Genomic DNA, 23,180 nt, shown 5'->3' on the forward strand with positions numbered 1-23,180 from the left:
GTGCACATTTCGCACAGCATTGGTTCTTCTTTCCTTCATAAATATCAATCGCACACCTACAAAACCCCGTAAAGAATCAATATCGTCCCTATCTGCTTTGTTTGAGCTTTAATTAGAAAGCCATTACACGTTTTTAATTATCTCCTCCACTTCAAAGAACACAACGCGCAGAGAGACATTACACGGGGTAAATCGTGTGGGATGTCACTGGAGGCTTTGGTGCGTCACTCTCCGTCGCCCACTCGCTGAGAGCTGCTTAGACGCCGCCAACGGATTAGTTAATTTCCTTTACACTAAAAATCAAACCTACGTCTTTTTACACGTGACTTCCTCAATCCTTTGCCCTGACCCTGCTTTTGTGCCTCCTTCGCGAGCCCTATACGCCGCCATTGTGATGACTTAGTGATAGATTTCCATATGCTCCGCCGTGAAAGCTGCTATTCAGTGCATTATAGTGGCTGTGGAGTGGATTCATCGTGCCCTAGTTATTGCGCGACCTGTCCCCGGGCCAAACCGGCAATGTTCTTCAAATGGTTAATCTCCCGAGCATCTCAAAGCTTTAGCGGTGACTTACATCCAACGAGCGTTTGGGGCTTAATTTAGTATTGGAGTGCGGAGGCCAAAGAAATAGCTGAACAAGCGCCAAAGAGACGAGAAGAAGTATGGGAAAAAGTCCATCAGCAGAAGCGTAAACACAAGTGCGCTCTTTGAACCAAACAGGAAATGACACAAGAGCTAAGTATAAAGTGTGTTCAGAAAACTGTCAGGTTTCTTTACATTATGTCTGTTTTTAGGGTTGATCCAGCAGGCAAAACTCAGGTTTACGTCAGATTGGTTCAACATAAGCTTTCACTTCATGACAAATAGACATAACAATCGGAAACTGACAACTTAAACAAGCACCAAGAGACGCCGTCATTTTTAAGACTTATTCAAAATGGTTGATATCTAGTTCTTTGTCGAACTTGTTGAACGTTTAATCCCCTAAAACAACTCAAAATTTCAATGTTCACAAACTTCACTGTAAAAAGACTAACAATCAAGGAATGAATGACATAAAATTTGTTGTATTAAGAGATAAAGTCTGAGTAGGTTTTGTCTAGTCTTAGATAAGATAAAACCTCTTATTACCAATGGAACAAGCTCATTTTTGAACTAATTAATTCAGATTTTGTTTTATTTCATGTGAAAAGTGTATATCAAGTGGGATGTATGCTTTTTCCATTGGCATTAGCATTTTTTTTTTTTATCTTACCGACTTAAATTCAACTTTAAGTACCTTTATTCAATATATGTTAAGTCATTTAAGAGGGTACTTTTTCCAGTGTTCTTCCAATGATAGCAAAATAAAATCGAAATAAATATGGTGATACAATAAACCCATTAATTTAAAGCTCAATACATTTTGGGGGGATTTTCTTAAAGTCACACCACATAGAATTTTGCCCAAAAAATAAAATTGAAATACAAGCATTTATTTTATGACGGATATTTTCATCATTGAAAAAATCCCTCATAAATGCACAAACAAACATGTGCTTTTGCTGTGAGCGGCTCAGCTCTCCTAAGACATGTGGGGAGTGGGTACGTCTCCAGCTCTTCTCCATGGAGATGTGACCAAAGTCAGCAGAATAGAGATTTAAACAGGTCAGGTTCTCATCAAAATCCATTTTTTGATCAACCAATGCAAAAATAGCATGTTCTGTGTTGAGCTGGTCATTAGGAGCATGTTTTGTACTGATGGCAACGTTGTGGTCCAAAATGTTACGCAAAATGACATATTTTGATATGAAAGCACTAAATGATAGAAAATAGTATTTCTTATATCTCGGTGGTCTGCAAACGTTTGAAAAAGATATCTCTAAATGCCTGTTTGTTTTTCCTAGACTGCAATTACACAACTGTCGGATACATTTCTCTTCCTTCAAGGGATTAGATGCAAGTTGGTCATTTTTATGCTCACTACTGGCACCTCAGGTCTTACGCGTAACTGCAAGTTCTATATTAAGCTCGTGCATGACGGCACTTCAGAATTAACACCTTTTTGAGTGACAGTGCAGGATTATTCACCTTATTCCGCCCCGCCCACTTTTGCCACTTTTTGCGTTGTCTCGGCATCTCGTTTTCCCGACACTTCCGGTCGAGCGCGAAGCCCGTTCATTGTAACGGAGAACGAGGGAAAATATTCTCCGCTCAAATCTGATGTTTAGTCGATTGATTTGTGTAAAATGGCCAATGTTCATTTGCACCAACATGTCGACACTGCACCGTTTCTCTGCGCGGCCTGAAAACGGCTTTGTTTTCGTGTAGTGACTGATTTTATGTGGACTTCTCCAGTCCCATGTTAACACATAGGAGAAAAAGGGCGGGCACAATTCATGGCAGCGCCCACGCGAGCCTCTGGAATAAGGTGAATCATGGCAGTTGTGGTGAACAGGTTTGAGCTCATTCTACACATTAGGACATGGCTGGAACATGTAGAGGAAGGAAAATACTTAATTTTTAAACTCCATATAGTCCCTTTAAGTAAAAAATCTACATCAATCACTCCACAGAAATACATAAAAAGTGAAAAGTTACATTTCAGTCACATAAGTATTCAGGTCTTGCACAACTGCAGACCCACTGCTCTGAGCTCTCGACATTATATTGTGCCTTTGAACCTGTGTCTGTGGTCAATTCAAATTCAGTGCTCATGATACAAAAAAGGACAGCCTCTGAGAGCAGATGCAGTATTTTAGGAAAGTACAAAGAACAGCATTCAGGTCACGTTTTACACTTTTATTTAAATTAGCAGCTTAATAGAAAGTTCATAGTATTTTGTAAAAGGGAATCCACGAGATAAGGGGCATCTCCTTAAGGCATCGGTCTTATGTAACACCACTTGGTTTACGCAGAATGACACGCAGACACTGGAGGGAAGGTGGCAAGTGTCGTGCAGGGCAGTAGAACAACAGGAAACAGGAACCGTATTGTCCCTGCAGGGAAACTTGTCCTCTGCATTTGACTCTTTCTTCAACCAACGCCTCAGAGCAGTGGCCGAGCGCAGTGCGACACTCACAGGCTCTTATAGATCCTGTACTAGGCTCCTGGTCAGGATTAGCTACAGAATTACTACTAAGCACATTTTGGTAGGATGGAAGAGAACTTGAAGGAAAGCAAACACAAAGAGGTGATGCACACTCAGCACTATAAAGGCTTTGCATGGTTTTGTCATGATGCTCCTCATTTTGTTCTGTTTGATCCTTGTTTTTGGTCCCGTCTTGACAGAATTAGAAAAAAAACACATTCTTTACCTTTTCATTTTAATGTAACCCACTGTGTTGAATGGGCTTGGTCAAATATCGCAATGAAATCGATGCACTGCAATACGTACAGAGTTCGGGAATATGATGTCATATCGCTAAGCATCATGGGAATGGGATAAGCAGCAATTATAAGCTAATGGAGATTTTAAAAGTTAAAATACTGGCGTTATTGTTCACATTAAAACACTTGGATGTGTTTACCAGCAGTAACTCAGCAGCTAATGGAGTTGTTTCATGGCTTTTTCCTCCACTTTCTATACTGTTTTAAGCTAACATTAGTCTAAAGAAAATGGATGCTAACAGCTTCAAACATAGATACAGACGGCATCTCGTCATAGAAGGGGCTTCGCCGAGGGGGAAAATAGAACCTTTTGGGAAACACAATTTTTCACTCTTTTCAGTTTTCTGGTGGAATATGAAATTATTTATCACATAAATAAAGTCAAGTGTAAATCGGGCCCATATGGATATTTTCTCACAGCAGATTGTTCAGTAGAAGTGAAAAACCGGCAGTTGCAGCTAGCGCTAGCTGACCGTTAGCATTAGCCCGATGCTAACATGAAGCATCAAGTTAGCATTCACTGGTATTTATGGGCTGTTGAACCACTGCTCCACTCCATGTCTTTGTATCTTTATTTAGTAGAAAACTATATTCATATTTCAGTGTTTGTTAAAGTAGTTTTTTAATAATTAGAGTAAGTTTAGATTTTTTTCAAAATTGTTTCCCCCCTTAACTGTTTTCAAACATGACCATATATGGGCAATTACAGAGATGCCGTCTGTATCAATGGCGGATCTCCATGGTAACTGTGAATTTTCCCCAACTTTATACTTATCGATATATATATATAGTCCCAGATCAAAGTACAAGACCAACAGCATGAAGGAAACATGCATGATTTCTTTTAACGATTCACTTTTTTCAGGAATTCGTAATAAGTGGCGCCATCTTGTGGCCATGGCCAGACTGCATTGGCTTTCGTTTATGATGTTGATGTAACATGTGACATTTCTGACCCGCTTCGATTCTTTACAGCAGTGTTTCCCAATCAGGGGTAGCAGGGGGTAATTACCTCAGAAAAATGAAGGTGTTACTGAGTAGTAGTTTCAACATTACTTCAAAAAAAGTAAGTTTTAGTGATGCTTTTCAGTAAAAGGTTTGATTTTCAGAGTATTTTAGCTATATTTTGAGCATAACACACTACTAAATAGTGAATAATCTATGTCTAGCTGTTCACTCCTCGACTCCTCAGAGCACAAATTAATGTCTCAAGGGGTACGTCGGACAAAAAATATTGAGAACCACTGCTTTACACAGTCAAACCATCAATGCAGAGTCACAACAGGAAGCACACAGAAATTTAGCTAAAAATAACCTGCCGTCTTCCCGCTCTCTGATCAGTTTGATGCCACACAAACTTATTTACGGAAATGCTTCCACCACAAACTTGGGCACAGCTCATTAAGGTGAGTATCCCAACATTTGCACGGGCTGCACCATTATTTGAATTCCTTATAATTACGAGGTTTTCATTTGTTCTACTCTTTGTAAACAATCATCACTTCATTATTTAAGCCAGTGTTATCCTCCTCTTCTTTGTATCACATTCGATACCTCCGCTGCTCCTTCCAGAACTCCCCGATGCCCTGGGACAGTGCCAGCTCGGCCAGGCCCCTGCACTCTTTAGGGGTGAATCCCACGAGAGCCGTCCCTTTGGTCCGCACCCCCTCCGCGGACGCCAGCTCGGACACCCGCCCCGTGATGGCCGCGGCCGGAGCGTGGAAATACGTCTGACCACTGATCTGAAAAACAGGCCAGTCTTCACCGGGCGGTTCTCCTTTAATGCTCTCCACGTTACAGGCGATCTCCACGGCGCCCTCGTGTGGGAGGGCCAGGACTTGCACCCCGGGGAGCCCTCCCTGGGTCGACTCGCGGATGGCGGAGGCGATGCTGCGACCGAGTTTCATGTCCTGGGTGTCTATAGTGACGTTACAGTTCATGACGTACGGGCTGGCTCCCACACCTGAACAAAAAGGTGACAATTTACATATTAAAATCTAATAAAGAAAACACCACGAAAACTAAACAACGTGAAAGTATTTACACTAAAGACAGGCCGGTTATTTTGTGAGTATCTTTAATGAAAACTCTAGAAAGGAAATGGTTATAGTAATACATTGGCGGCCATCTTGTGACTGACCCAGTGCAATGCAATGAAATGGGAAACACCACCTATTTCCTTGATACTCTATGTCGTAGCTATCACGTTTTTGCACAGTAAAGTATGACCATTATTTATTGAACACGGGACAGGGACACAATGAATGCTAACCACTGAACGCTGAGAACGAATGGAGTAAAACAATGTCAATACGGCTAAAACAAGAGAATTACATCCGGACTTAGAAGTAATACAATAAATCACTAACAATGACTGCATCTCACATTGTGTTGCGGAATCAATGAAAACTGCTCCTGGTTTTGCATCGGTTGCCTCGCCAGGTCCATATTGTTGACAGTTCCATATATTAACACAGCAAAAAACGCAACTTTATCTGAATCTCCAGCTGAAATAACAAATAAAAGCCCAAAAACGGTTTTACACCTAAATAAAATGATATATCTCGAAAAAACGAAGATATTTTTATATTTAAAATAAGGTTTCATTGTGTGTGGGAAAAATAATTTGATTATAAATGTCAGAAACGCATGACTAGAGGAAATCCAGTGTAAATGTGATCAGATGTTTAGAAAGAGCCTTGAGTAAAGGTCATTTACATATTTTGGTCACACTTTGATAATCCTTTGAGCGTTAAGCAGCATTTATCGCACTCTCGTACAGTTCACGACTTCAAACATGAAACTGTTTAAGAAGAAGCCTTCTTCTGAAGCAGCGCTAGTTCAAGAGCTACGCCTGGCTCTGAACTCAGCAGAAAATATGAATCTTGCTTTGCAAGAACAGCTGCAGCTGGAGCGCCAGGCAAAAACCTGGATGGAGTCAGCTCTCCATGGGGAAGCCCTGCGCTCAAAACAACTGCAGCAGACTCTGGACCAGACCCTAAGCGTGAGCAGAACACAGATGGAAGCTCTCAACGCCGAAAACCAGAGTCTAAAGGACAACAATCAGAGACTTGTCTCCATTTCAGAACGGGACTCGTTCTGCAACAAAAGATGGTTGATGAAAAAGAAACTGCTGCGATGGTCATTGAGGCATTAAAATCCAACTACGGCCAGCTAAAAGTAGCAAACTTTAAACATCTGATGAAGATTGAAGTCCTGAACGGACAGTTGGAGATGCAACACATCCAGAATGAACAGATGAGGCAAGAATATGAGCAGAAAATGCTATTTCTCCAAACACAGCTGGATGACACCACACTGCAGCTCCAAGGTAAAGTGAGAGCACATCGTGACAGCATGCAGCTGGTTATGAAGGACAAACTTCACGCTGTAGAGCAAAACAATCTGGTTCTGGAGAAGGTCCTTTTGTCTCTCCGTGAAAAAGACCAACATCTCAGCGATTTGAAGAAAACAAATGAATCTCTTCAGACCGACGAACGTGTCGTCACAGAGGAATTCATAACACATAAAAGCGAACCATCAAGAACCATCTCACGCCTGGAAGCAGAACTCACAAAGACCAAGACGGAGCTGGAGAAATCCACAAACTCTCTCCGAGAGCAGCTCTGCATAAACACAGAAACTGAAATGGCTTTAAAGAAGCTCCAGGATGAACAAGCTGAAATGACAGCAGCGTGTGGCAAAGCTGGACAAGAGACAGACAAAACGCAGGCTCTTCAGGAACACGTGAAGAAACTGACCAAAAACTTAAACGAAAGTGTGAACATCATCCTGGTCTTGAAGGAGACAAACGAGTGTCACCAGAAAAGAACTCAAGTCCTTCCTGAAAGACTTTTAAAATCTGAAGAGACAAACCCACTGGACAAAGACGGACGTCACCAGGATGAGATCAGAACAGAGCCGGACACACATGTCCAACGGGACGACGAGAGAGAGAGAGGATCCCAGAGCAAAACCACTCACGCGGTCTGAGGGAAACAGGGATTTATTGATTTATTGATTGATAATTGCTTTATTGATTGATTTGACCCTAAGGTAGAAAAGCTCTTACATTTCCTTAAGTAAAGTAGGCGACACATTTAAGAGCAGTTATATTAGAATTGTGCTGATGCCATTTATTTATTTATTTTATTTTCATTCAATATAATATGAAATCTTTATTACACTGTCCATTAGAGACAGAAAAGCTCATGTCCAAAAGCTCCCAATGCCTGTGCTTTATTCATTTATGTGTTTTTATTTAACAATAGTATTGAGATGTTACTTAAATGGTCTCTTTTCGTCTTTACTTCAGCTCCTGTAGATTTTCTTGTGTGTTTGTAGTAACTTAGCGAGTAGCTACAGCGTTTTCATTGTTCTGCTGCTCATTTTCCTCAATATAAACATGCTGTATCTCTTTATTTTGGATTTTCTGAGGACTTTTTAGTCCTGCTAGCCGCGAGTCAGGGTTGCCAGGTCCGCGGTTAAACCGCGGAATTGGGCGGTTTTTAAAGCCATTCCGCGGGTGAAAAAAACTGTCCGCGGTTTTTTGCCTTGCTGTAATCAATGTTGACTTGATCAAAATCACTATTTCGAAGGCAAATCCAAGGCTCTGTAAGCTGCTTTTTCAATAAGGGAGGGAGGTAGGGGCGGTTTCTCATCATCGTAGGAGCACATGGGCTCTTAACTAGTAAACAATATTGAAAATTCCAGCCGCGCCGTATGTCCGCGGGTTTTCCGCGGTTTTCAGATATTTTTGGGCGGATTTGGCTGCCCAGACCTGGCAACCCTGCCACGAGTTAGCAACGTTAGCCTGTATGTTGTAAACACTGCAGACGCTGCCGCGAGTTAGCAACGTTAGCCTGTATGTTGTAAACACTGCAGACGCTGCAGCACGAACAACATTAAGTTCTGGTTAAATCCAGCACAGACTCTGATTTAGAGAGCGCAGTCTGTAGTAAAGTCAGCTCTATGTGGATTATTGTATTTACACTGAAGAATTCTCCAGTTTGTTGCTTCTTCTCTCAGCTGAGAGCTGCGCCTCATAGGTGCGCTCACCGCACGTCAAAAGGTATCGGTTTCTGGTATCGGGACCTCATGAATGAGTACGAGTATGAGTACAAGCATGTGGTATCGGCCCGATACCCAATACTGGTATCGGTATCGGTGCATCCCTAAAAACCATCTTAAAATGTGCGTTCCCTTAAGGAGGTTCCTCTCGTGACTGTGACTCAAATAAACTTGGCAAAACCAACCAAATGATTACACTGTAGATTTAGGTAATGAAATATTAAAACTAACCGCTGGGTTTGTGAGGTGTAGAATGAGAATAGGAAACATAAATCCTTTCAAATCCATAAGCTTTTCTACACCGCGCACACATGATAAGGGGCAGGAGTGAGTCACCTGACAACCCCCAATATGCACTTAAGTCAGTAAGAAAGAGCTTTATTTTGTCATTGTCCAACCACACAACAAAATCGTGTTCAGGCATTAGTCCTGAGTCCTTGACCAGTATGTTTTTGGAGATCAGGGAAACCGTTGCACCCAGAGGAAACCTGACAGGCTGCCTTCAGTTGTCCTCTGAAACAGTGCAAACATTTGTCTAAAATATATAAAAATAGAGGTCTGAGGTTCTGAGGATGATGGTAAAATGATGTGAGGGACATGAGAGAACAAGATTATCTGTGAACCATGACTCAAGAAAACTTGCCAACGGAGCTTTATGAAACATGCCAGATGTGGATCAGATGTGTTATAGAGTAGAGAGTAAAGTTTGTATTTTCTATTGTGGGCCGCTGTAGCGCAATATGGGCCTGTTCACTAGGGGTGTACCGGTACGCTGAAAATTGTATTCGGTTCGGTTCACGGTTTTGGAGGGCTCGGTTCGGTTAATTTTCGGTACAAATAAATAAGAACTAACACAAATTTTCTTTTGAAAAGCTGCCAATACACAATAGAATTCTTGCATAAAATAAATAAAAGTGACCCATTTGGGTGATATTTTAAATAAATTGCACTCTTATAATGAGAGAGTTACTGTAACTCATGAGAACCATGTGGATTCAACTCAACAAAAAGGCCACAGTGAACGGCTTTTTACTCTCGTCTACTCGCCAAACTACTGTCCGGATACTCTAGACTCACCAGACACAGTAAGAAGAGAGTTTAAATGAGAGTGAGGCCCAGAGTCCGCGCAGAGAAAACATGAGAGCTGCGCCCGGGACACAGGTGACATGATGCAGCCGCGGAGGAGCCACGCATGAGGCGAAGAACCGGGAGACAGAGGCCGAGCGGGACACGAGCGGAGAAGCACTCGCGCTTTGGAAGAGACCGGGGGAAGGCGGTCGGTCTCCCCTGCTCATTCACTTCACCAGACTACTCCGTTTTGGTGTTATATGTGGCGAAGTAGGCGGAGAGTGAGTGCGCGCTGGAAGAGCCTGTCCCCGTAACAACAACGCGTTGATTAATCAGTGAAGCAACACTACGCACCTTGCGTAGTTTGCGTATAGGAAGAACCGGCTCTGAGCGCTGGTATAACTTTTTGGCTGAAGTGCGGACGTGATGGGATATTGTAACTTTTAATCAAATACTTAAAGCCAGCGCCTTCAACAACTGTAGTTTCTCTCGGCTACTCATGCAGCTTCAATAGCGTCCGTGCAGAAACCCGCGTAGGAACTTTGTTCCGCGGCACTTATTATGACGCTAATAATGAATTTACATTATTTAATGAAAATAATACACCGAAACGGTACGCAAGTGAACCGAACCGAACAGGCCGAACCGAAACGGTTCAATACATCCCCGTGAACCGTTACACCCCTACTGTTCACTCATCAACCCGCCCAAAAGAGAGTTGGCCACCGGGAAAACTCTTGATGGCCAGTCCACAAGTGTCCATTTTAAAATCTACAAGGAAAGAGAACAATGCCTTAAAGGAGCTATACCTGATTTTACATATTTTACCCTCCTTAAAAGGGACTATACAGAGTTTAAAAATGTTAAAATGATGTATTTTCATCCCCCTACATGCTCCAGCCATGTCCTAATGTGTAGAATGAGCTGTTCACCACAACTGCCTCTAAAATCCTGCACTGTCACTCAAAAAGGTGTTGCTTCGGGTCCGAATTTCCGTCACGCACAACCTTAATATAGAAGCTGCAGTTACACGTATGACCTGTGGTGGCAGTGGTGAGTATAAAATGGCCAACTTGCATCTAGCCCCTTTAAGGTCAATACAGCATTTTCAAACTTAACGTAAGATTGTGTTCAAGATGTGTCTGATATTAGGGCCAAAAACCTGTAAAAATGAACAAAAAAATACCTCAGCTTTAGGATTTCTGCCACAAATGAATTTTGTGAAAAGTGAGTTTTTGTGAAAAAGAGAGAGTTATGCGTCAAATCTGTAGAATATTTAAAAATACCAGTCCAAAAAATGCTCATGAACTGGCCTGAATATAGAAAATCTAGCACAGACCAAAATATGTTACCCATTTATGAAGTGTTTATTTATTTATCTGCAGTGGACCACTTTGTGACCAAACTGCATCACTCCGGTCTAAGAACGAGAGCCGACGTGACAGCTTCATATTTCAGCCAAAAACAGCCGCATTGCATCAAGCTTTTGTTATTAATAAAACATGTTTATTTATTTTACTGCAAGTACCGACTGTATCTTGATCCAAAGACCATTTCATTATACAGTACGCACAAACTTGTGGAGCTGGGCACAAGACATGTATGAACTAATGCTTCTCACCAAAAAGGTACTATTTATCCAGACCACATGGGCTCTTCTTTTAAATCTGAGTAATTATAATGAAATAATTAAGTAATGATTTAACCTCTTACCACCCGCCTGAACCAAATGCATTCTGTCCACTTTGGCCATTATATAGGCCTGTGTAACACCTCATTTGAAAGCTAAGACCCACAAAACTGATCTTTTTCCTCGCGTTGTTGCTGTGTTGTGTCACCTTTTTTATGTTTTTTTTTTTGTCACATTTTTGTTGAATTTTTGTCTTTTTTTTGTTGAATTTTTGTCACTTTTTGGTTGAATTTTTGTCACATTTTTGTTGAATTTTTGTCACATTTTTGTTGAATTTTTGTAAATTTTTGTCAAATTTTTGCTGAATTTTTGTCACATTTTTGTTGAATTTTTGTCACATTTTTGTTGAATTTTTGTCACATTTTTGTTGAATTATTGTCACATTTTTGTCAAATTTTTGTCACATTTTTGTTGAATTTTTGTCACTTTTTTGTTGCGTTTACATCCTTGTTTTCTTCTCATTTTTTTGTGGCTGATTTGGTGCTTTTTTCCCAAGAAGCTTTTTGATTAGGGTAAAGCCAAACTGGAGAAAATGGGATCCGTTCAGGTGGGAGTTAAGAGGTTAACTAATGGAGAGCCAGCTTGATATTGTCCCACCCACAAACTTCAGTTTTCTCAATCAAGAACCTCCCTCAAGAACAGAACTAATCTAGGACTAAAACTGGCCTAACCTATAATATATACTGACATATATACCCAAACTGATATTCTTGGATCACCTTTTCTGCTTCTGCTTCTTGCTGGTGATGTTTTGGTGTTTTGAGCCTGACTTTTACCTGTGAGTCCGTACTGTCTCTCAGGAGGAGGCCCCACGTCCGGCTCCATCTGGTTTAGCTCCGGACTCCTTTTGAACCACGACATCTCCTTCCTCCTCTGGGCCAGTCCGCGCTGCAGAGGGGCGTCGGCCCATCCGAACAGAAACACACTGGTGCCCTGGACGCGTTCTGTCAGGCCCTCTGCCACAGCTACAAAACACACAGACGTGATAGCTCAGTGTTTACAATTTTATAAAATCAAGCTTGTAGGGGCACATTATATATATATTTGTTTCACGGACAAATGTATTTCAATGGGGACCACTTCTGTAAAACCTGACCATCCTGTATGAACCTCTTAACCTGCCGAAGGAGCCTCCAGCACATGTGGAGCCCCTCTCCCCTCCATTAAGGACATGTGCTCCCCCCGTCTCGACCACAATGCCGTTCAAATCACCAGGGACCCTACGCACCCATCACACAGTCTCTTCAAGGTAATGCCTTCAGGGAGGAGACTGCGGAATCTACGAGCCAGTTCCAGTCGACTGAAGAACAGTTTCATACACATCGGGAAGCTGAACTCCCTGCCCTCCTTCCCACCCCTCTTCCACCTAAAAAATCTTGAATCTTACGTCGCAGATTTCCTTCATTCTACTGAGTATAGTTGAAATGTTATTACGGATATCTGAAAATACAGTTTATACTGGTGAAAACTGACTTAACCCCTTGTCCCCCGCTTTAACCAAGCACATTTTCTACAGTTTTACCCAAATCTAGAAGCTTCTTGACTGAAGCTTACAGCCTATAGTCCAGTGTAATGCCTAATTTGAAAGCTAAGGCCCGCAAAACTCAACTAAGCTTATTTTCTTATCACGCTTCAGTCGCTTCGGTTGTGTTTTTTGATTGCGTTTATTGCCCTTTTGCTGCATTTTTGTTACATTTCTGTCATGTTTTTGCCTTTTTTTGTTGCTTTTTTGTCACATTTTTCATTGCATGTCTTTTGTCTGTCAACAAAAGCAACAAAAACAGGTTAAAAACAAACAAAAATGTGACAATCATAACGAGGAAGAATCTTTTTAGGTCTTAGCTTTCAAATGAGGCTGTAACCCTGTAGATTTGGGTAAAGCCGGACTCACGCAATCAGATTTTTTTTCCCATCAGTTTTTGGGGGGGTTTTCAACTAATTTCTGTAACTTTTTTGTAATTTTTTTGTCACTTTTTGTCACATGTTCATCATTTTTTTAAATCATTTTTTGGTCAATTTTTTTCATCATTTTTTGTAGAATTTTTCATCATTTTTTTTGACAATTTTGTTACATTTTTGTGATGTTTTTGCCTTTTTTTGTTGCTTTTTTGTCACATTTTTCATTGCATGTCTTTTGTCTGTCAACAAAAACAGGTTGAAAACAAACAAAAATGTGAAAAAAGAAGAAATCTGCATTATGAATCCAGATGTTTTATTCAACGTTAAAACAGCTTGCCACAAACTGTTGGAGAAAGATAAAAATGTGGACTCAGCTACTTGCCGTCTCTCTTTCCTTCATCTCCACAGGCTCATATTTAAGACTAATTAACCCTGAGAGCAGCAGTTTTCAAAGTGGGGTCCTAATAAACTTATAGACTTTTTCAAGAGGTACAGAACATTAAAACACATATTAAAACAAATCATTTAACCGCTTAACTCCCGCCTGAACCGAGAGCATTTTCTCCAGGTCAGCTTTGCCCAAATCCTGTAGGCCAGTGTAACGCCTCATTTGAAAGCTACAAAACTCATCTTTTTCCTCACGTTCCTCATCATTTTTTGGGGGGGTTTTCAACTAATTTTTGTAACTTTTTTGTAATTTTTTTGTCACTTTTTGTCACATGTTCCTCAATTTTTCATAATTTTTTTGTCAATGTTTTGTCTTTTTTTTGGTCATTTTTTGTAATTTTTTTTGTCCTTTTTTTGTCAACTTTTTGTGACATTTTTGCCACTTTTTCATCATTTTTTGGTCCATTTTTTTTGTCAATTTTTGTCATTCTTTTGTCCATTTTACGTCAATTTTTGTGACATTTTTGCCACTTTTTCATCATTTTTTCGTCAATTTTTTGTCACTTTCTGACATTTTTTTGTCCTTTTTTGTCCATTTTTTTGTCCATTTTTTGTCACAGTTTTGTCATTTTTTTGTCATTTTTTTGTCAATTTTTCGTCAATTTTTCGTCATTTTCTGACATTTTTTTGTCCTTTTTTTGTCCATTTTTTTGTCCATTTTTTGTCACATTTTTGTCATTTTTTTGTCAATTTTTCGTCAATTTTTGTGACATTTTTCCCACTTTTTCATCATTTTTTTGCCCAACTTTTATCACTTTTTTGTCACATCTTCATCATTGTTTTCGTCTCAGTTCTGTCGCTAGTTTCTCACCTTTTTTCCAGAAGCTTTTCAATTGGGGTAAAGCCAAACTAGAGAAAATGTACTCGGTTCAGGTGGGAGTTAGGGGGTTAATCCTTTGGGATAAATAGATTCCAAGTAGGATGCAATTATTAGAATAAATACTTGATAAATAGTTTTGAAAGTAAGTGAGTAAATGTATCTTTCAGAACAACAGCCTCCTCTCTGCTTTAGCTTCCCCACAGCGTCTGCGTCACCGGCTAAGCCACTTGGACGTGTTGGTTTAACCACAAATTGAGTGCGTGTCAGCAGATGTACACGGGGCTAACAGGACCAGAGCCTCTCGAGGGGAAAGCTAATTTATGGCACCACTTATCGTCACGTGCAAATGCGCCGAGCTTGTTAGCGAGTCTGCCAATTCTTATTATGCAAAGTACACATATTAGCATACGGCGAGAGCTCCTCCGGCTCAGAGATCACATGGAGAGCTCGTCAGGAACAAGGAGCTGGTAAACTGTGTAATTAATCATCAGCAATGACAAGAGAGGGCCGCTGTGATAAAGAGGACACATGTAGAGCAGGCTGTAATAGGGCAATATTCAGGATGTTGACAGAAAATGATCATTTTCATTTTATTTGACCGGCATTTCACTAGGAAAGAATCAGAATCTCTTTTTCGGGAGCTTCCTGGTTCTTAGAGGTCAGTTCTTTTCACACCAAGAACCAAGTCATAAAATGTTTGACCTTTCAAGTATCCACATCAACAGTATCCACGACATCAACCTCAAATCAGGACTAAATTGGGCTTTAAAAGGTTTTAAAACAGACCTACATTTAAGTAAATAATCTCTATAAACCAAAAACACTAAACTTGAATGCATTACTGAAGCTTGATTGAAATGATCTCCAATTAAAATGCATAAATTCTTAAATTTTAAACCAGTGGTTCTCTATAATCACTCTGGGATGACAAGTCGTGACCAACACAACTTGTACTTGTAAAATATAATGTAAAATATTGCCTTTTCCTCCAAAGAAAGTTGTTCAATAATCATTCAATCAGCCAAAAAGCTGAAATTATGATTGAAATATACATATATTCTATACTTTTTCTGTAAATAAATATTAAAATAAATGTTTTTTTTTTTTTGTCAGAGGCTCGTGACCAATGGGAGAATTGACATTGGTGTAATACCACCCCCTGGTGGCCTGTGGCGACTCCAAAAGACACTTGGGAAACAGCATTCCTGTGTAGTCTTTGCACAGCCCTAGCACTGCTTAAAAGGACTAGATGCAAGTTGGCCATTTTATTCTCACTACTGCCACCTCAGGTCTTACATGTAACTGCAGGTTCTATATTAAGCTCGTGCATGACGGCACTTCGGACCCGAATTAACACCTTTTTGAGTGACAGTGCATGATTTTAGAGGCAGTTGTGGTGAACAGGTCTGAGCTCAGTCTGCACACTAGGACATGGCTGGAACATGTAGGGGAGGAAAATACATCATTTTAACATTTTTAAACTCTGTATAGTCCCTTTAAAAGGCCTGGCTCCAGACAGTTTATTCTTTTTTTTTAATTGTTATCTATGATGTACAGGCTCTAGAGCACAGTGGAGGTTTGGAGCCAGTCGGCCTTTTTGCCATTTAAGGCGAGACATGGCAGGTGAAAGTATTGATTTTTCACGTAGTGGTGGAAGTGGAGATTTTTATCTATTTTCCTCCCTTTACATCTTAGTTTTCATGTCAGATATAAAAATGACAAAACTCACCCGCATGATGTTTATTTTATGATGTTTTGTCTGCGAGGTGGAGGTAACCCGGAAGTAGCTGCTGCGCCGCGTAGTAAGGCCGTCTTTCAAGCGGGTTTTCATTCATAAATATTGACAGATCTTACATCCACGTGTCCTGCTAAGGGGCCCCGTGATGACGATCACCCAAATATGGTGTTTTTCCTCCTACGAGACGCTGGTGCGGAAAAGTCGAAGAACGGGCCGAGCATGCGCACTCGCTACAAAACTTCAGGGCTGGTTTTCACTGAATGAGAGAAGCCGCACTCGGGCAGAGCCTGAGCCCTTATAGAAGCTCCCACAGACTCCAAACTTTCCAGTCTGAGACCTAACAATATTTTGAAGGTTTTTTCAGACAGATTTTTTAATATCTAATTCCTAGCCTGATTTATTCAGCTTTGAAACCAAAAAAACAGGCGGAATTTGAGTTTTTACAGATTTTTTCACTGATGATTAGTTTATTGAAAAACTAAACAAAATATCCAAAATCCCCTCTGAAAAAATCTTAGAATAAAACTATAAATTTAATCTGGCTCAATTCATGATTTTGATTTTGTTGCCCAAAATATAGGCAATTTTGGCCATTTTAATGCTCAAAATGCCTTATTTTTATGTGAAAACATAAAATGACAAAAAAATATCTGTAATGTTCAGCAAAAGTATCAAATTGATATCTCTACATTTTTTTTCCCCCCTATTCACCTGCAGTGTCTCGCCTTAAGGAGTAGGAGAAGATTGAGCAGCCATGTTGATTTCACAGGCCACACAGGATCATTACTATGAATGGGGCTGAATGCTGGTCATCATCAATCTCTTGAATACTATCTATTCTCGCAACCCACTGAAAATGGTCCCATGACCCACTTTTACATCCCGACTATGACTTTGAGACACTATTTAAGAGAAAATAAGCCGGATATCAATATACAATATCCAAACTAACATAATTAAACCAGATTGTAATGTTTTGCGACCTTAAATTATTTGAAATACTAATAACATTTTACAGAAGGGGGTCCCAAGTTGTTTGTCGAGTTATTTTACGGGACGTAGACGTAGAAAGTGTGAGAACCCCTGCCTTAGCACAGAGTGAGAGACACTGTGGTAGGTACTGAGAGCTGCCATGTAGATTTAGCAATGCTTTAAACATGTTGGGTTCATGCACAGTGAGGGGTATTTGTGGATCAGACGCTGCTCATCGCTCATTTGCTGAATTTGGAAGCAGTTTTGGGTGTTGGCCTACTTTGAGTTGGAAAATAAATCTGTACACCTGGCGCCCTGGTTTTGAGCTTGTAACGAGCACTTCCAACAACTTCTCTGTCTCGAGACGTGCCAGGTATATCAAAACTCCACCATCATTATATAACTATATTTTTTACCTCTTTTTGATACAATCCTATAGAGGGTAGATGATGTCACAGCAGAGCAACAGCAACAGAAGCCGAGTGATACCACAGAGTTGCTTGGATTTACCCCCAGTGTTTCATCATTTTATAACACGCAGACAGAAGAACAAAAGTTTTAAAAGAAGTTTAAGAGTAATATTGTACCTCTAGCCTGTTTGGCGCAGTCGTCGGGCCGGACCTCCTCTCCCAGGGGGTAGATGGGTACGAGGTCCACGGCTCCCAGACAGGGGTGCACTCCGCAGTGTGAGCGCATGTCAATCAGGCTACAGGCTTTTTCACAGGCCGACAGCACCGCCTCGCCTGGGACAAACAAAGACACACTTTTAGAAATAAGGGCATTAACTTCTGAGCTCCGCCTCTGTGGGCCGCCATCACTGTCTTCATCTTGCATCCAAACTGAGACCTCCGAGTTCACAAGTTATAATCACCAGTTTGAGTGGTGTTTGTTCCAAGGCATTTTTCCAAGTGGGAGTCGGGAAATTTACCGGTTACCAGTTTCATGGAACGCACCATTAAAGTTGACAAAAAACAATCAATATCTAGCTCTAGCCAAATCACCTTTTTGTCCGGCAGCACTTAAACGGACTATGCAGAGTTTTAAAATGTTAAAATTATGTATTTTTTTTCATTTCCTACATGTTCCCAGAATGAGCCCAGACCTGTTCACCACAACTGCCTCTAAAATCCTGCACTGTCACTCAAAAAGTTGTTACTTCGGGTCCGGATTGCCGTAATGCACGGGCTTAATATAGAAGGTGCAGTAACACGTATGGCCTGAGGTGGGAGCAGTGAGTATAAAATGGCCAACTTGCATCTAGCTCCTTTAAAGAAGTACTAAGTAGCTTGCATACCTCAATAAATCCTTTTCATCCTGTTAATGGGATGATTGGGGGGTCTTTCATCTCCCCCTGGTGTCTCGAATCACGAAGAAGAAGCTTGCAGGCTAACGGGCAAAGCTAACTGCGGGCTAGCGCCTCTTAAACAGTATTTACAGCCAAGTTTGAGTGAAAAACAATATCTCCATTGTTTTCATTAAGTTGTGGCACAATGTACAATATCCCTCTCTCCCTTTGTCTTTTCCGTCAGCGCAGGATTCACTCTCATGGACAATTAATGAGTAAAAAAAACGAAACATGCTACGAGACCTGCAGTGGCGCTTATGGCCTCTAGGGGCATGAGTTACTTAGTTCTGCTTTTAAGCACACTGAAAGTTTCAAACATTTACACGGCATCTTTTAGTCGCCAAGAAACTTTTATATTGCATTATGTTAGACCGATAAGCCAATCCCAGTAACTTATCATTCATTAGCATTTTAGGCAAAATACTTTGCCTAAAATGCTAATGCTATTTTATGCTTTAAGACAGGGGTAGGCAAGTTTGCATCGTTGCCAAAACACCCAAGGGCCGAACCTCAACATTGTAGCCTACAGTAAAGAACAATTTTCTGCAAATGCCAGTGTTTTACATCAGTGGTTCCCGAGTGGCAGGGCTTTGGGACCCACCATTACCCTCGGATGACAAGCTGAGGACACAAATATAACTGTAGTTTGCAGTGCTTGATTTGTAAATTTGTATTTTCAGGAACACTTTTGGTCTGATATGATGGATTGGGGTAACAGGCCAAAACATTTACCGGAACACTCTCATTAGACACCACTATATCAGATACATTTTTTGCCGGATCCTCCAAAATATTTCCCGTATCCTTTACCCTGAAAAAAAATTGAACGGGGGATCAAATTAAGCACTGGTAATTTGTCATATATCGTATAAAATATTGGATTTTCCACACAAGCAGTAGATATCCCTTTAAGACTGAAATTATGATCAAAACAACCCAATAACATTCATTTTAACACACACAGTTAGTGTTTCCGTGCAGTTTCAGATAGAAAATATTGAATAAAGGTTCCCTATAGACTCGTGGACCACTGAAAATGGTTCCGTGACCCACTTTTGGGTCCTGACCCACCAGTAGAGAATCACTGTTTAACATTATATATGATCAAGAGAGATGTTCTGACAGGACATTTTTAAAATACTAACACTATTTCTCGCATTTTAAGAGTACTTTAACAGGTATTTGATCTCTTATTTGCATATTAACATTTCTCAAATCATCTTGGGGGCCAGAGGTTCTGTGCTAGAGGGCCGCATTTGGACCCCGGGCCTGACGTTGCCTACCCCTGCTTTAAGATGTTACTACATTTTGAGCAGTGGTTGCAGTAATTGCCTCACTGCGCCAGTAAAGCATTGAGAAAAGCAGGATAGATGAGCAGTTCGTAGCTTTGTGACTTCAATTCAGGTTCAGTTTGGCGTTATTCGCATCATCCAACTTAGAGGCGTGTGGCATTTCTTTGCGTGACTTACAAAAAACGATTGGGTACTGAGTGTGTGACCCAATCAAACGTGGCCTGAAATACATATAATTCATAGACGACATACACAAAAAGTGACTTACTATCACACTCACTAAATACACACTTTTTTGCTAATGTTAATGTTGTCATATAAAATGCTATTTGTCACTGTTACACTGTTTCCTCACAGCATAGCAAATATTATTTATAAAAGCACACTTTCACTTCAGCTTTGTAGTATTGACGCTTTAAGCATCCATAAATAGAAGTGCATGCTCTCGCTCTCTGTTCGGGATTCAGTGCGATAAACATTGATGCAAAATGTTCTTCTTGCAGTTTTTGTGCTTAAATCCCTGACAAAGCCTATTAAAGGATTTCATATTCGCTCTCTGAGGATTGAGAAAAGCAGAGGGCCACCGCACAACAGTGACTCCAGCCTCAGAGGATCACTACTGCTATTTATAACAAGAAAGGGCATTTGTGCACCTAATGTAAACTCATTGTATCCATAAACTTTATACTCATGTTCGGGGTCACCACGTCAAACCACTCTGCATCATGAAGTCACCAGCCACACGCAGCATATCCTGACTTAAGTGGGCAACGTTTTTAACCCTGGGGACACAATGACAGGCTGTGTTTGAACCAACCGCCCTCTGGTTTGCGGGAGGGCACTTCAATCACTGTGCCACTCTTGCCAAGTCAATATTTATTTTTAGTTGTACCAATGTTTTTATTCTATTTAAAGCGGCTAAATCTTAGATATAATATAATAAAGATGAGCGGGTCCCATTCAGCCCCATTCATTGAAAAAGGTTCCTGAGTCCTGTGTGAACCTTAATGGCCGCGCTGTCTCCTCCTACGCAGCCTGTTCCTTAAAAGGGCAAAAAGGCGGGAAGCCCTGCACTCACGGGGCGGGCGGAGCCTCCACAGAGCTCCAGAGCTTGATTGACAGGCTCTGGAGCCAGTCAATGTAGTAGAAATGCTTCCAAATTTCGGGCTGCTAAAGAAAAACTAGCGTGGTTAAAAATACTTCACCTACCCCAGCATGGTCACATGGGTCATAGCGATTTTTAGAAAAAACTAGTCTTTTAAGCTGTTCTTGGGACGTTTGAAGTCCCATTAGAATCAATGCCTCCAAGTGTCTCTTGGAGTCGCCCTTGGCCACCGGGGGGTGGTATTACAGCAATGTCAGCTCCTTGCTATTCACCTTATTCCGCCCCGCTCACTTTTGCCTCTTTTTGTTTTGTCTCTGCACTTCCGTTGTCCTGACACTTCTGGTCGAGCGCGAAGCCTGTTCATTAAGCAGAGAACGAGGGGAAAAGTTCTCCGCTCAAATCTGATGTTCAGTCGATTGATTTGTGTAAAATGTCCAATGTTCATTTGCACCAACATGTCAACACTGCACCGTTTCTCTGGGCGGCCTGAAAACGGCTTTGTTTTCGTGTAGTGACTGATTTTATCTGGACTTCTCCAGCCCCATGTTAACACATGGGAGAAAAGGGGCGGCACAATTCATGGCGGCGCCTACGCAAGCCTCCGGAATAAGGTGAATAAGGACCATACAGACGCAGGTTCCTCGCCCATTGGACTAAATGCAAGTTGGCCATTTTATACTCACTACTGCCACCTCAGGTCATACGTGAAACTGCACCTTCTATATTAAGCTTGTGCATGACGGACTGAAGTAACAACTTTTTGAGTGCAGGATTTTAGAGGCAGTTGTGGTGAACAGGTTGGGCTCATTCTGCACCTTAGGACATTGGTGGAACATGTAGGGGGAGGAAAATACTTAAATTTAACATTTTTAAACTCAGCGTAATCTCTTCAAGCAGGATTTCATATTTTCTTTTTCAGTCTTAGCGCTACAACTAACTATACATAGTTTGTTTACAAACCAGTGATCCCCAGTAGGCACGCAAGCACTGAGCATTTTGGGAATGTAAGAAAGCTTTTGTATTGGATTATTTCGTTGCCTTCTTCCACTTGTGTTTAGTTGATAGTGCAGTTTGACACAACCTCGGGAGGCCACTGCTCTAGAAGTTGGTTTTGTTCATAAATAACAACAGAATAATTCCAATTAATAGTCGTGCAACCGGGTCAACTCTGGGGACTTTAACTCATAAATATACATGTGAAACTACTTGTATGGCTGCTTTGCGCTGGACAGCCATAATTAAAGTGAAATCCATACTCACTGATGGAGTCGATGGCAGACACAATAGTGATGACTGAGCGGTTATAGTCGTGGTCATTAAATATGTTTAACACCGTGGTCCCTTCCCGTCTGAGGCCTACGGGACACATTTAGATTAAGATTAATTGATCAACATTGCAGTGACATGAGCGAATATTACCAAATCTACATAAATCGTTACCTTGAGGGTCATAAAGAGCTGCTTTGGCCACTGTTTCCACCAGGTCTTTCCTTCGAGCTTCAGAGACGTTGAGGAGGCAAGCGACGAGGCGTCTTCCCAGGGAGGCAGATGAAGCCATTTATTCTGCAAAACAACTTCTTTACACAGTCTATATGTTTATGCTTGTGTCGACCTCAGACTCGTCAAGGACTTTTCCTTGTCCAAGTTTTTCCAAGTTGTCAACTGGACATGGTTCTTTATGACAATACAAATTAGAAAAGAAAGCTGATTGATAGGTTAGTACACTTTTTAAAACTGTGGTAGGGGAAGTTTTGATTTGGTATAAGCTACTTCCACACTTAACTCGTGTTTACCAAAAGTATCCACTATAATTAAGCCAACAGCCAATCAGCCATGCTTCACATCTGAATCTGTCTGCAGGGTAAACTGTTACAAAACATGTTCAAAGTACAACATCAGGAGCAAACTTCCAACAAAGTGGCATGCAAAACAAAATATGTTATAACTGCGTCACAAAATACCTTTTATTGACGTCCACACAGACACTTAACTTTCGTAGTAAAGTCTATGACACGTTCACAGTACAGCTGTTCCATACACAGAACAGTAGCAGACTTTAGCATGTTAAAAGAAAGAGAAGCACGTGTCAAGATACTACGTTGCTGCTCTTTCAGATAAACCAATGCAATAAAATGTCAAGATAAATGAGCGGTGCGAATAATATCGTCTGTTACTAAAGTACGCAGATTAGTTTTAGTGAATTATTATTTGATAATAATTGGAAAAATGCGGACTGTACGCCAAACCATTATATATTTTGGACAATGAACGGTCGTGGCACAAACCAGGAAGTGTGAGAATCCACTATTTTGCCGTTGATAGCATTTGTTACACTAATCAGTGACAGACAGCGCCTCGTCGTGGA

The 23,180-nt window shown here is 40.9% G+C and overlaps 1 protein-coding gene across 1 annotated transcript; it reads right to left on the minus strand.

Annotated features, from left to right (window-relative positions):
* Positions 1-4,562: 4,562 nt before the first annotated feature.
* ftcdnl1 (formiminotransferase cyclodeaminase N-terminal like 1) lies at positions 4,563-22,847 on the minus strand. Its single transcript, XM_079563472.1, has 6 exons — positions 22,777-22,847; positions 22,256-22,378; positions 22,076-22,171; positions 17,661-17,816; positions 11,974-12,162; positions 4,563-5,332 (listed from the first exon to the last, which is right to left on the minus strand). The coding sequence occupies exons 2-6, from the start codon at positions 22,371-22,373 to the stop codon at positions 4,911-4,913; spliced, it is 981 nt and encodes a 326-aa protein (XP_079419598.1). The 5' UTR covers positions 22,374-22,378; positions 22,777-22,847; the 3' UTR covers positions 4,563-4,910.
* Between the last annotated feature and the right edge of the window lie 333 nt (positions 22,848-23,180).

The sequence above is a fragment of the Gobius niger genome (assembly GCF_951799975.1).
Source record: "Gobius niger genome assembly, chromosome: 9".
NCBI classification, from domain to species: Eukaryota; Metazoa; Chordata; class Actinopteri; order Gobiiformes; family Gobiidae; genus Gobius; species Gobius niger.